General features: G+C 38.6%; 1 protein-coding gene across 6 annotated transcripts in view; it reads right to left on the reverse strand.

The window, feature by feature from the left end:
• Nucleotides 1-3,043: 3,043 nt before the first annotated feature.
• Nucleotides 3,044-15,673, reverse strand: part of LOC129780448 (neurofibromin) — a 67,081-nt gene continuing 54,451 nt past the window's right edge. For 5 of the 6 annotated variants that reach the window (XM_055788735.1, XM_055788738.1, XM_055788737.1 and 2 more), the window contains 4 exons: nt 15,145-15,347; nt 14,898-15,084; nt 14,677-14,842; nt 3,044-4,224 (listed from right to left, as the gene is read on the reverse strand). In XM_055788735.1, the coding sequence (XP_055644710.1) occupies nt 4,109-4,224; nt 14,677-14,842; nt 14,898-15,084; nt 15,145-15,347 (672 nt within the window). In that variant the 3' untranslated portion in view covers nt 3,044-4,108. Of the gene's footprint in view, nt 4,225-14,608; nt 14,843-14,897; nt 15,085-15,144; nt 15,348-15,673 lie in introns of all 6 variants that reach the window. The other variant, XR_008743923.1, reaches the window with a different exon arrangement.

Raw genomic sequence — 15,673 nt, forward strand, 5'->3', positions numbered from 1 at the left:
AAAGCTGTCCCGTTTGTATAGTCCTACGTCACTCCTGTTATGTCCCCGACATTACCCACCCGTCTTTTTTACCCAAAAACTAATGATTTAAATTTTAATTTACTCAAAAACGAAAAATAACATAGTTTTGAAAATCACACATTATGTAGAGTGAAATATGCTCTTTCAAATGCCGTCGATACACATTTTTTATGTTTGCCCCAGGAAGAATGACAAACAATTGAAAAGAGCGTATTTTTTGGGAAGAAATATCAATAACTTTGAGTGAAGTTGAGATATCGACAAGTGCTGCATCAAAAAATATTTGTCTTAGTATGCTCTAAAAGCCTTTCGAAGACAGTTTGCATGTAGAATTTGAAATATAAAAGTTAGAGCGACAGAATAGTTTTTTTCATGGTAACCCTAACGTAACATAGAAATAAGGCACTATATCGATTATTTTAAGAGATAGAGAAAAATTTTGTTCTACAAAGATGTCTCAAATAACTGGGACAACAACATTGTCTAACTATATTTGCCTCTATCTCTAGAGATAAGAAAGTTAGATTTTTTATTTCATCGACAATTTTGGTCACCCTATTTTTGATAACATCTAAATGAGCGCTCTATCATATGTAACAACTTTGTCTAAGACAGTTTTCGTCTAGAGAATAACTGTCAAGCTCTAAATGCTAATTTCCACTTAAATGCATCTCCTGGACCATTGTGCATTGATGGCAGCCATAGGGAAATCAGCATTGCAAATACATGAAAGTCGGGGGTATTTTTGTTCCTACTGAAATGTGTTTCCCTAACACAGACTTTACATCCAAGGAGCGTGGGGAAATTGGTATTCCAAATATATGTAAGTTGGGGACATTTTTGTTCCGACTGAAATGTGTTTCCCTAACACAGACTTCAAATCCATGGAGCGTGGGGAAATTGGCATTGCAAATACATGGAAGTCGGGGGTATTTATGTTCTGACTGAAATGGTTTACCTAATACAGACTTCTAAACCTTCTAAACAACTTCTAAGTTGTTGATGCATACAAGCCGGGAGTACTTCTGCACCAGCATGTTTTTTTTGCACTCCGAAAAGTATTTTCCTAACACGGATTACAAAAGCGGTTACGGACACAACGCTATGGCTCGGTTATTCAAGATTGCATTGAAGGATATGCCTTCATATCTTCTGCTCACTGAATTTCTACAAATCAAGTAAATTCGCGATTCAAGAAGCACGTACACTTGAGAAATGCAAACTTAATCAAAAATTTAATCAATACAAACAAATGATTGCTAAGCTAAGGTAGTTCCACGTCAACTTTGCGGTTGCAGCATAGATTTTTTTTTTTGAGGTGGTGAACATTTTTATGGGGTAACTTTTTGAAATTTGAAATGACCATTTTCATTGGCACCCTAAGGTGCAATGATTGATTGATTTATTCTTGTTCTCGGCGATTATATTTCCTTCCACCAACACCATTATCTAATATTGTGATACGATATTTCAACCGAACAATATTGCATCATAGTGTTGTGTTCTGTTGGATCGGTAGCGGAGGCTCACGGCTCCCGTAAATTGAAACTCGTTTGCTTCAGCTATACTACGCTGATGATGAAGTTGCAAGTGGAGAGATTCTTTCTGATGATTTTGCTGCTTTTCTAACGCTGATTTCAGCATTAGGAAAGACTCAGGTCTGCTCGCTAGCTGGAGTGAGACTGAAGTTTATGATGAGGATGAGTTGAATTGCTTCAATTTTATTCAGTACATTCGCCTCTATTAGGTCGACAAGAGGGACACCAAAATTTATATTATTATGTCTTCGTTTCCTTATTTCTCTTATTTTCTTTGAATATAATGTCATGCAAACGTTTGTTAACGCATTTATTTAAATTGCTGCTGTGTAAAACTATTTTCAATCAATTGATGCAAATATCTTTATGAAATATCTCTTACGAAATGGTCGAGTTGTAAGCATTTGAAATCATGCATAATTTCTTACATGTCCAGAGTTCGGTTTTTCATATTACAAAACGGGTTACTGGGAAAAAGTTGTTAATCTAATAATATACAAGAATTTAGACTTACCTTACCTCATTTACCTTACCTTACCTTACCAGCCTCAGGGGCTGCCATGCGATTCCCGAAAGCTCGTTTGATCACCGGGCGTTTTTGATTAAATACTTGCGCTAATCTTGTGAAAACTTACCGATACAAAGCTCACTTTAGGTTTATCAATTGGGAATAATGACGATTATCTCTATGCCGGTATCATTTCATGTGTGTCGATGGGCAACGTTTCGTATCCCCTATATGAAAAACGTTTCCGTTTTACGTCTTTACGTTGGGGGTCTCCGTAGCCACGTTCGGTTGCACATTCGCTTAGTAAGCGATCGATCGTGAGTTCAAAACTCAGGGCCCTCATTGACCATCTTTGTGTTGTTACAGAATAGCTTCGTCTACGCAACAATCATCAGCGATGGAGATCAATCCACGGTCGAAATAAGATCGATTCATCCATATAACTGCTCTGCTCTGCAAGACACATCGGGCTGCTGTTCTATAAATAACTCAACAATGATCAATCAACTGTCTCCGCTGTCCGGTGGTCCGTCCAACTGGATAATGGAAGAACAGAAAGAATACTCTTACGCCTAAACGGCTACTGTGTAAATGTACCATATGTAATGGTATAGAAGGAATACTGGCGAATGACAACTGTGTGATGTGCTTAATTATAGATATGATAACCATGTGACATGTACACGATTAAAATTCGGCTCTGTTACAGCTAAAATGCTAATGAGCTTTAAATACATAAATGGGATGAAGAATAAACGTCTTTACGTTCCTATAATACATCCAAGAAATAAGTCACCTTCTTCAAAGCGTAGCCTCTACTGGTAGGACGCACCTCGAATTTGATGTTTTGATTCAAGCACCAGTCGTCGATTTTTACTGTCTGAAATTGGGTAAACGAGGCATTACAGGCATTATGGGACATGTTCGGATGAAATTATTGTGCCAACAGCAAGATATAGTGACATAAAAATATCCATTTAATATAATATTATGTATCTATCTTTTTTTTTCAATACATTTATTCACTGCGCCTCAGGAGCAGTATGAATTAGATTTGTGTTTTTTTCTCCAAATGAGAGACTGAATCTACCAAAATACACATATGCGAAGTGTTGTAATACATGGTATAATATTGATTTTTTCATTATTAAAAAAAAAATAGATTATACAACAAGTTTCATATCTGCCACTAAGATAATTCGACGAAAAAATGTTGATTATTTTTCTCTTAGTATAAAAATATCCTGTCTCATGGCTTAAACTATCTGCAGCGAGAAGATTGGCACAGGTGGGAGGAGTTTTGAACTCGTAACAATGATGAGTTTAATATATGTGCTATATTTTGCATTTTAACGAATGAGTACTTGAGTTTGTACTATAATAGATCACCAATGTCGGAGAAGGCAAAGTAACCAATAGGTAAGATGTTGCTGAGATTCAAATGTTGAAGCATTTCAGTTTCATCTTGGTGAAACTCGATTCAAAAGCTGTTTTTCCAGGGCGGAAATCAATACACAGAACACGGCTAGCTTCATGGAACAATAATGGCGAAAAGACACACAATGAACTCGCAGAATCGTGGGAGTTAAGCCAAATGTTAGATCCAATTGCAAGATAGCACTATCGTTGTTTCAAGTTTTCGTTAATATGATCCATCTGGAATTGATACTGAGACTCCAGAAAGCTGGCTCTGCAGTGCACAAAAATGTTCCAGGAAATCATTGCACATCTCTCCAATCAGCGTGAGCCAACGAATTTATATGATTGTAAAATATTTCACTTGATTAGTATAAATGCACATGCACACACTGGTTTCTATTCTTGTTTTCTTATCACTTATTTTTTAGTATGTGAGTGCATTTCTTTTTTGTTTTATTCATTGTTTGATTTTTGATGTGATAACATATCCTTTCCAATCCTATCTCTTCTGTTCGTTTTTGTTTTTCTCCATTCCATGATTAACAACACAGTTGATATATGAGTGTGTATATACCATAGTCTATAAGGTTTCTGCGTGCTCGCATGCTACCGTGCTGACGCTCTAAATGTTATGGGTTGGGCTATCAACGAATCGATGCTTTGTACTACGTGCTTTGCTGCAGGAAGCTCTGCGCAGTGAACTAACACTACCGCTAAAGCCATCGTGATCCAGGGATTCTGGTGAGAAGACTACGTGTTAATTGGGGTATGCTAGACATTCATTGCTTGTTTTGGAGGGTGTTGTTATCAAAAACAAACTTAGTTCGATAATGCAAATTGTGTGTGTTTGTGTTTTTGGTGCCTTGAACGGTGTATTTTGGAACAGCATAACATAATAATTTACAGATAACAACTTTCAAAATATGAACCAATAAGACTGTTTGGAGTTGCATTCATGCTGTAAAGAACTGGTGCAGATGCGAAGTGATAGTATAGTATACCAAAAGAAAAAAAAAACTCGTAAAAGATGCTAAAACTAGCCAGTACAATTAGGAAGAAAATGATTAACTATTATAGGTTCGAAATATTAGAATATACAACTAACTAACAAACAAGAGTCGTTGATGAATGGCACTTTGTATTTGTAACTTAATGAATACAGCCATAGTTCGCATGTTTGGATACACATATACAGCCATTACATGCCAAACCGATATATTGCTTCTAAAATTTCCGTGAAAAGTGATATCTTTGCTCCTTAGCGCCGAATATTAGACCCGCATTTTTTCATCATGGTGCTCATTTCCATTTTAAACTTTTAGACTGACTTTAAAATAGTTTGAACTTCATGAAGTTTAATCGCATGAGGATGACGAGATGTTAATGACATGAGATCGTTCTAATCACGACATTTCCGAAGGCTCTCGAATAGAAATAGCAAATTCAGCGTTCGTTCTACGGAAAATATGGACAGAGAAAATAATGCAATTCAAGCTTCACCCGTTCTCAATTTATTGAGCAACAAAAAACTGTTCGCGATTCCACAGCATTCACGATTCATCCAGCTAGCGGCAACGAGATTTCCCAAATAGCCTTAAGATTTCAAGGTCGAGAGTTTAGTTTTGCAAATTGGCCTTTTTCAAGGCTAGAGGCGAATGAACTGAGAAATTTTGAATCCTCTATAGTTCAAACCTTGATCATCGTTATTCAAGCCACAATGTCGGCCCATCTAGCAGACAGCAGTCTTTTTCAATGCTGTTGTCAGACACAACTCTTTTGCTCGATACAAAGAAATAATGGAGGATATATATCGCACAGTTTTGTTCGGTGAAGGCACCGCGTCGATTTTCATAACTTTTTGCATTCTGAACGAAATGGTATGACAATCACTCCCGTAAGATAAAAGGCGTATGTGTGACTTTCATTACTTTTTGGCAAAATTTTGTTTTTCCTTAGCTCAAAAAACCCATTCCATGAATTTATGTTATTTAGAACCGAATTAAAGATCAAGTTTAAGGAGAAAATTTATAACGTTATCTATTACATTATGAATTCTTCGAAACAAATTTAACCAACCTTTGAAATAGGCGTAGTTTTATTTGAAACTAGCTGAACCGGCAAACGTAGTTCTGCCATACGAATTATTTGTAGTGAATATTTTGGGTGTTAAATAAAACATAACTTATGAATTGTAAGTATGTTTGAATGTTTCAACGATCTAAAGAATGAATCGAATGTGATCGATGAAAAAAACGAATAAAACAATTTGAACGAAAGTCACGATTCGATCGAAATAGACTTCAATCAAGTTCAATCGTTCTATGCATATGTGGCCACCTTGCCTTATCGCAAAACAAACGTCAAAATAATTCATGCGTATTCGTGGAGGAATTTACCCTCTATTTACTGCCGAAAACAATTTTGAATTGTTTAAATTTGAATGAAAATTATTAATCAATGTCATTTGAATAGTTAGAAGACGTAGTCCTAACCCCAACTTAACTTTTTTTTATAAATTTCATTACATTTTCACTAAAACTGTATCCATAATATAAAATTATCATAAGACACATCTTTCGTTCAAGAAATTTCCCACTTGCAGAGAATGTGTTATTTTTTTTTATATAGAACACATATTTGATACGGTAGAACTAATTTTTATTTTTATTTTTGACGTAGGACTACGTCTAACCGGAAGATATAGGGGGTGAAATGAAAATCTAGGCACTGAACAAGGAGGAAAAAATGCAAGATTTGGAACGCTTTTAACTCGAGCATTTCTCAATAGATCGCAAAGGTTTTTGCATCAATTGATAGGAAATACATCTACGCATCTATCATAACGAATAACATTTCATTTTTCTTGAGATGAATAATTGAATAATTGTGAAATATCAAGCATTGTCGAAATGCACTATGTGCCTATTTTTGATTGGTCCATTTTGTGCTCCTCAAATCGTACCGATCAAAACGGGCAACCAGAGCAGCAGCGAAATACAATGAAGCACGATTGGAAAGGAAAAAGAAAAAAACTGAATGAAACATTGGCCACAGTCTCACACATGCGTAATTCTCGAGCCAGCCAGTCAGCTTAAAAATCCCCGCTCCGCTGCCGTAACGATCATTCTCATCCAAACCGTACACCACATCGTTTCGCATCACATCACATCAACAAACTAACACAAGCAGCCATGTCTGGACATGGCAAAGGAGCAAAGGAGGATCGCGACGATAAGAAAACCCGCATTCAGAACAGACCACATTCGGTTCGGTGGACATCAAGACAACAACAGCAGTTGCAGCGAGTGGCGAGTGGCAAACGCAATCACGAAACGGCAGCAAGTAGCAGAAGAAAAAAGTTTGTTCTTTATACAAACTGCTTTGGTGGCAAATCCAGAACAAGGCGGCATCGAGGGCGTTCGAAATGGTTTTTTCAAAACCACGAATACTAAGTTTTCTAAATTGAAACCATTCCATAAAACACGGCGCTTTTCAGGGCCATCAAACCTTCCAAAAAAGAGTTTACGAAATACAGTTCAATGCTTTCTAAAACAATATCCCAATCCCTGTCATCGCAAATGTTCAATTGCAGGTTAAAATCGCCTCCAATCTGACACTGAGTGATGCTTCGGCACGTCGCATCAAATGTTATTTACTGTACAACATGTCACAAGTTGGATGGGAAGAAATTTTCCAACTGTGAAAGCTGTGGCGAGTGGCAAACGCAATCGCTGAACAGGAAGGTTTAGCCGAACAAGATGGGGATATCGAGCGATAACAAAACAATAAACTCTTTAGATTAAGGATAATTTTGTGATCCTGAAAAGGACCCTTTTTAGCGTGCATGTGAATCCCACGAGCGAAAAAATCGTAATGAGTGTATTTTTTTGCCATCGCTACCTTTTAACGCTCATTCGTTCGTCTTGTTGGACTCGCCCCTTTGGCTGAGTCTGCCGATTTGTCTCTATGCTGTGAGCGCGTACCACTAAAGTACAAAATGCGCGGACCCGCTGGAAAATATATCATTCTCTTTCAAACCGTAAATCAGTAAATCAGTTGTTTGGCATCGTTTCACATCGCATCGCATCACATCAACAAAGCAACACAAGCAGCATCGTGGACGTGTGGACGTGACAAATGAGGACAAGTTAAGGGAAAGGCAAAGTCCCACTCGAACCGTGCAGGTCTGCAGTTCCCTGTTGGTCGCATTCACTGATTGCTTCGCAAGGGTAACTAGGCCGAACGGATTGGTGCCGGAGCCCCAGTATACCTAACAGCGGTTATAGAGTTTCGGCCGCCGGAGTGCTCGAGTTGGCTTGCAAAGCTGCTCACGACAATGAGAAAACCCGCCTACAGAACAGAGCACATTCGGTTCGGTGGCAACAACTAGTTTCAGCGAGTAGCAAACGTAATCGCAAAACGGCAGCAAGTAGAAGAAAGAAAAAGTTTGTTTATAAAGACTGCTTTGGTGGCAAAACCAGCCACCGTAAAGCACGGCGCTTTTCAGGGCCATTAAACTTTTTAAAGAAGAGTTATTAAAAGTTATTCACAATACCAATGCATTCTAAAGTGACATAATATGACATATAATATGAACTATATATTTATTTTGTTTATGCTTGTTTTTGAACTTATTGGAGGTTGGGGTCTCTTAAATTGATCATTCAGTTTTCCCAAACCCATGCATGGTTCCCGAATTGAAAGTGGTTTCAAATTACAACACATTGTATGCAGGATGGCATTAACGAATTTTCTCGGTAGCAAGATCTGCTTTCTTTGGTTGATAACTGATGTTGAAAATTGACTGACGTTACATCTGCATTGCATAGAGAAATAACTAAGGAACAATACGATGAGCTATGTATTTCCTGCTGCTCTGTTCTTATTTTAAAGGACTTTATTCCGAAGGTCATCCGTCCCTGTATTTACTGTTGGTTTTTCAGAACGCTTATAGCTCATCTATTTCTCGACAGATCGTAAAGTTCGTCTCCAAAACCTCAGTTCTTTTTCATTTTTATTTACTTTGTTTGAGGAGACTACAAATCTTACAATTCCACAGTTTAAGGTACGGTAATGTGCTCAATAGTGAAATATATGTTACAGAATGAGCTGAGGACCATTATACATTCCTTATCATAGCCATCATTTTGATTTTACGATATGTGTATACGCCAAAAGATGCCCGGCGTTGAACATCCAATAATAGTGATAAAAAATTGAGAAAGTTTGTAAAAAAAACACAAAAACACAACACCAAAGGTTCTTTTCAGACCCCCCAATATGTTCATGAAGAGTAAACAGTAAACTAATCCGTTTTTCAGTTAGATAGGTGGGTATTCACGTAAGAGAAGAAAATAACACAATATATTTAGCAAAAGCTGTCCCCTTTATATAGTCCTACGTCACTCCGGTTATGTCCCCGACATTACCCACCCGTCTTTTTTATTTTAAAGCGTATTTATTCTACCCGAAAATCCATTACCATTTTAGCTTCACAGAAATCGAACACGAAGTACAATGTTATCTATGTTGAATTGCGTTGCAAAATTCTCACATTTGCACAACTCGATTGGACTTAAGTCGAACGGATTACGGAACGTAAAATCGCGATCCGTTCGGGTAATTCTGACTTGAAACGGATTTCAGAATGATGAATAGTTGATCAGTAAACAGATCTGGAACTTCTGAGGAAACTACACTATCGATTTTTTCAGTGCGTATTTTGTCAACATAAAATGAGTGTATGAGGTGATCCTCGCTTCTACTATTCTATCGAATATATCCAGCAATATGTGAGACCAAATCCGACCGGACTTAAATTTTTGTTTGAACACACGCGCTATAATGTCATGGAAATGCATTGCGTTTTGGCTTGGCAATAACAAAGGCTGTGTCGGCTTTGCTCATGATAGCATCTCACTAGTGAATGTATGCTTTTTCACACCGCTTTCGTTAATTGTATCGTAGGAATCGCAGTCGTTCGCTCTTTACATTCGCGTACATATCGAACATGAATTGTTCAGGAGACCATGTCGAACCATAATTGCCATAAACATGAAAAAGCGCACTCTCTTGTTTGTTCCGGCTCCTCCAACCGGATGTTCATAAATATTAGGTTGGAGAAAAAGTAATCCATTGTTTTTGAGTGAAATTCAACACTATTTTTAATATGCTTCGGATTGTTCGATTTGGGTCAAATATGCACCGTTTTGTTGTAAAATTTGTCATTCTAAAGGTTGCTGAAAAATATCTCTATCATAGAGGTCTTGGTTCTTATTGGCGAAAAACTCTAGTATTAGATTTTTCAAATCTTCGCTTGATTCCAATTTCTTATCACTCTAGAAATTTTGCAATGCGAGAAAAAGATGGTAATCGCTTGATACCAGGTCCGGACTATATAGTAGATCTATTGAAACATTCCAATCAAGTTCTCGGAATTGTGTGGCCTTGCGTTATTCTGATGTAACACAACACCTCTTCTGTTGGCCAATTCTGGACGTTTCTGGTCAATCGCTAGCTTCAGTGTGTTTTTTTAGTGTGAAATGTCACCTTTACAACGAGCCTAAACTTGAAATTGTATGATATTATGATATTACACATGATATTGATCACTAAAACCAGTTACCGAGAAAATAATAGATGACTTTTTTCCCAACTTAATATTAATTGAAAATGAGAAATAATATTTATAATGAATGAAGTACCTGTGAAACCCTTCTCACTTCCTCTATAGTCACACATATTCTAGAGTTTGTCACTCAGAATACATTCAAGGCGTATTGCTTGGCATAGAAATTTCAACTATGGACTGATAAAAATGACGCAAGTAATGCGAATGTACACACGGGCTCTACAGCTTGTATTTTATGAGGATTTATGGCAATAGCGTGATTGTCATGTTATAATCCGAAGAATTTTAATAATTCGTTGTGCTCATTCAAAAAGGTTTTTAGGTGACCGGTGATGCACCTGGCTTTAAGCGAATTGAGGTTGCCTGCACATGTCTGAATGAAAGTTCCATGAAACGAACGTAGCGCCATCTGTCATTTAACAACGTAAATAAATTCGTTCTGTTCGAAAAACGAACGACGGTTAAATTGTTTGAATATTATTTATATAAAAATACTACAATCGCGATTAAAAACAGTGGATGAGTGTTAAACTGGGAGTACTTGGAGTTGAGATTCCTATGCCAAATAACACGCCTTGAATGCATTCTGAGTGGCAAGCTCTAGAATACGCGTAACCACAGTGTAAGTCGGAGGAAATTTCTTTGACGAAAAACTCCCCCGACCAGAACGGGAATCGAACCCGAACCCCCGACATGCTAGGTGTGACGCTAACCACTCGGCCACAGGGGCACTAGTAGGTATCCTAGTGGTATCATATATTGTTTACGACCTATTACCATGCCTACCAAGTTTTTTGTGGATAAATTCATCAAAATCGGTCGAGCCGTTTCGGAGGAGTTCGACCACAAACACCGTGACACATGATTTTTATATGTATAGAAGAAGAAAAAGATTTACATAATTAATATTTAAAATATTTTAATTATATTATTTAAAATAATTATATTAGATCGGTCCACAAATTAAGGAGTACGAACTGTCTCAAGAAGTTGTTGTCACGTCACGAAAAGTACACGATCCATTCCAGTGTGACGTGCCAACATTTTGACTCACTTTTCTCGCGTTTTCATGAGTCAACCACACAAAATCAAACGATGTTGTAGTAAAATTAGGAAAATTCGCTACAAGAATCTATACTTATAATGTTTCCTACTAGTTGAAGAATATTTTATAGCTAGATTGCCTTGTCGGAAACCACAAAAAACAGGTGTTGTCACGTTACAAAAGTATTGGATTGGCAACAAGCGAGTTCAACTATAATATATTCTCCAACTGATGATACTCGTAGAAAATTTTCTCAATTTTGCTTTGACAACGTTTATTTTTTTGGAAATCGTCTGATTTATACTTGAAGACGAGAAAATAGAACTGTTTTAGTAAGTCAAAACGTTGTCACATCTCGCTGGAATGGGTCAAAAACTGCTTTGAAACACAAGAATCTGTAGATATTGGGGAAACCACAAAATACCCATAAATATGCTTGAGAGTCCTCCGAAGTCAAGATTGATTAATGGTTAATGCATATCTTCGAATGGCCATGAAAGCACTATGTATATTATGCTCGCCCTTGTCAACCACAGTTTCTGTTTTACTTTCGTGTTAAACACATTCTCAGAATATGCGCGAAGTAAACATAGTGCAGAGCTTTCATTGAAGGGCAGAAGTGACACAGAAGAGAAATATCAAATAGAAGAAGGTCGGTTCTCATACAGTTATGGTGAAATAAGTTTGAATGAGTCACACGTACGAATTGTTGATTTTATGCGTTATCAAATAGATAACAGTGGCGGTGGAATATATATGGGCCGCACTATAGCGTCAGAAGAATATTCGCGATGAATACTGAGTGCACTACGTGCATTGGCAATAAGAACACAAATATCGTGTGTTATTCCCACGAGAACAAGAATGATTCATGAATCACCCATCTTTAACCGCTTGTACGAAACCTCACGAACCCATCGAACATTTTTAGGACCACCAAAACTTTCCCTTATAGAATTATTTTGAAAAATTTTATGCATTGTAAGAGAGCTTCTGTGATTTTAGGAGCATATTAGGAGTTATCGGTGTAATGATGGTGATGTTTTGAATAATAGAGTCTTTCTCAGACTCTCAGACTTTCTCAGTTCATTCGCATCTAACCTTCAAAAAGTCAAATTCGGAAAACTAAACTAAACACACGGCCTTGAGAGAGGCCATTTGAAAAACCTCGATACCACCTGGTCGTTAGCAGGATGACCGATAAATTGTGAAAGACTTATTGGCGACTTTTCCCGTTCGATCAATTCATTTTCGTGAATTCGAGCATTGTTTCCGGGTGAAGGGTGAACTCAAAGTGCAGCGCATTTCAAGTCGGATGTGAAGAAGTTATTCTCCAGCGGTGAGAGCTGCGGTTTTCGGGTGAAAAGCTGAAGGTGAAAATTTATTCCACAGCGGTTGCAGTCGACGCCGCCACCCCACCACGCACCCGGTTCGGATTTTCTGTTGCCTTTCTAAGCGGAAATATAATTTTGCTGAGAGATGCTGTAAAGCTACTTGGATATTCAGTAAGTTCCAATGTCGCCCTAAACAGCGAGCAATCAACAGTACATTTGGAAAACATAGAGTGCATAATCGTTTTACTGGATAGATAAAGCTGGAATTGGGCGAGATCGTGCTTCCTAGAAAAAACGACCATTTCGGTTTTCTCCGTAGAGAATTCGATACCCAGCATGAGAGCCCACGTGAACAGGTTGTTAAAAGTATCTTGCAACGAATTTCGCAGAAAGACGGAATTAGTACCCGTGATTGAAATAACTCCATCGTCTGCAAGTTGTCTCAGCGTGCAGTTTCTAGTTAGTCATCCATATCATTGACGTAAGAACTATACAAGAGGAGACTTAGGCAGGAGCCTTGCGGTAGGCCCATAAACCTGTAACGAGAAGATTTCGAGCCGTTATGAGAGAAAATCATGTGCTTTTCTCACAATAGATTGTACAGGAAATTATTCATAATTTGTGTAAGTCCACGATTATGAAGCTTCTCTGAGATAAAACTAAATCAAATGCCCCTTTGATGCCAAGAAAACAAAAGCCATTGTTCTTTTCGAACAAATGCAATTTGTATTTCAGAAGATAACAGCGCCAGACAATCCTTTACCTCTGCGGAAACCAAACTGTATGTTTAACAGCAAATTGTTCGCTTCGACCCACTTGTCCAAACGAAGTAGAATTATTTTCTCCGACAATTTACGAATACATGATAACATTGCAAAGGCCTATACGAATTGTGATCGCAAGCCGGCTTGTTTTCGGTTTCCGTATGGCAATCACTCTCACTTGCCTCAAGTCATAATAATCGGGATAATAATCAGTTCCAGAAACTTCTATAACAAGTTCAGCAAACGCTTTAATTTTGTCCGACCCCGGAGCTGAATTGTTACAAGAAAGGAGGGCAATTGAGAACTCTACCATCGAAAAATTCTTATAATCTTTTTGAGGCAGTACGTCGCGTACGACGTTTCGTGCAGGGACTTATTCGGGGCAAACCTTTCTTGCAAACTTGAATCTTTTGGTTTGATTTCTAAAGATTGGTACATCAAAAACCATTCCACTAATCCAGTTTTCCTGAATTTTTTGAAAGCGGGTGATTTTTCAAGGTATACATTTGAGCACTCCCACCGCATGTTTATTTTGAGTTTGAAGTGCGATATCGTAAATCAAACCTGATATAAAGTTATACTCTTCGATGGGGAGGAAGTTCAAGCATCGAAACGGTTGCTTCAGATATTATTCCCGCAAACTTTCTCCAGTTAATATTTTTCGTGAGGTCATACGTAACATCGACTGGTTCACGAGATTTTGATTCATTGGCGATCGATAGAGTTATTGATAAGTGATCACTACCGTGGGGATCTTGGATTACCTTCCAAGTGCGATCCAGGGATAACGAAGAAAAGCAGAGAGATATGTCGAGCATGCTTGCCCTTGCAGGAGGGCTGGCTATCCTACTTGCTTCCTCTGTATTCAAAATTGTCATTTTGAAGTTGTCGCACAGATCACGAATCAAAGTGACACGGTTGTCATCGTAGAGTGACCCCCATGCTGTTCCATGGCGGCTCCGGCAAAATCTGCTCAAATTGGCCTTTTCTTGCCTGCAAAGCATTCATTCATAGGCCCTCGTCAATGCAACAAAATGTTTGTACTAAAGTGTTTCATTCTTAAATTTGTATAATGTTTGTTCCCTGCAGGTTTTGATTTCATAAGTCCTACTTTAGCAATGCGGTCGAGTCTTGGACACCACCCTTTTTATTTATTTTTTACGGCCCGCGACTCCATGGCTAAAACGTGTTTGTGACCCCTCTGAGAGAAAAGATTGAGTGAAGCTGCTCTAGAGCAATGCCAATGGACGGTTGAAGTTGTGAAACGCAATGACTTCAATGACGAAAATGATCAACATAAAACTAACGAATCAGTCATTCAAAAATAGGAACAATAGAGAAAATGAACCTGGAATCCGACAACAAACAGTGGCATACACACACAACGGTGATGCAAGGTTTAGTTTGAGGAAGAACCTTTTTCCGTCGGTGAGCCAAGTGTGAGGCTGCTCAGGCTCGAGCTGAGATTGTAGACCATCGGCGATTGGGGCATCGGGGTATTCTCGTCCCCCGGGAGACACGTCTCGACCATCGCCTCCAGACAGTTGACGAACAGTTCCGATGATTCGACCATTAAATTGTACTGTGAAAAGGGGTCAAAATTAGTAACTAGTGAAGTGCACTATATCGAATCTTACCTTAGTGAAAGGTCCGGCGAATCGCCACAAACCCCCGAAGCCGCAGCTCTGAAGAAAATGCAACGGTTGCTGGGAGGCATCCTCGCTGGCCAGCATATTCTGAATGATGCTCTGTACCGAGGCAAGCACAATCTGGTCGTTGGATACCGAGAGCACGTTGTTCACCTTCTGGTCCAGCAGGGAGTGTCTTCGGGGATGAAAACAATAAACTGAAATGTCTAGAACCTTTGCACGACCGCATACTTACATCACTGGAAAAACCTTCGGGAAAACAACCGATCCCTCGGCAAGATACTGATAGAGGACACGCGTTTCCGCCTCATCCGTAGTGTACTTCACCAGTGTTGCCAGCACCGTTAGGACCAACGCTTGGGTGGATGAGTCCGGTAGCACTTCCGGATCGAGTAAAACATTCGATTCGTTCGAAACCGACGAACGCGATCCACGCTCCTGTTTGGGAAAGATGATCGTGGGTTACTAAGGCATGACCGACTGGGACTCTTCGTCTACACAAGTGTGACCGCAGACTGTCCGCTGTGTGCTAAGATTCTACTAAGATGTAGCTTGAAGTACGAGATCTGTTTATATATTATGCTGAATCGAAAACACATGTACAAATACAGTTACACATATTAATGTATATACAACTACGAGAAAGCAAATATTGCACACGTGTCAAGACTGAAGTGGGTGGTTGTAAGTAAGCGGTTTACATATGTGTGTGTGCCACTGAATAAACAAATCAGCGCAAACTCAGCGGCGTGGTTCAGAGCAAA

Source organism: Toxorhynchites rutilus, chromosome 3 (genome assembly GCF_029784135.1).
Source record: "Toxorhynchites rutilus septentrionalis strain SRP chromosome 3, ASM2978413v1, whole genome shotgun sequence".
NCBI classification, from domain to species: domain Eukaryota; kingdom Metazoa; phylum Arthropoda; class Insecta; order Diptera; family Culicidae; genus Toxorhynchites; species Toxorhynchites rutilus.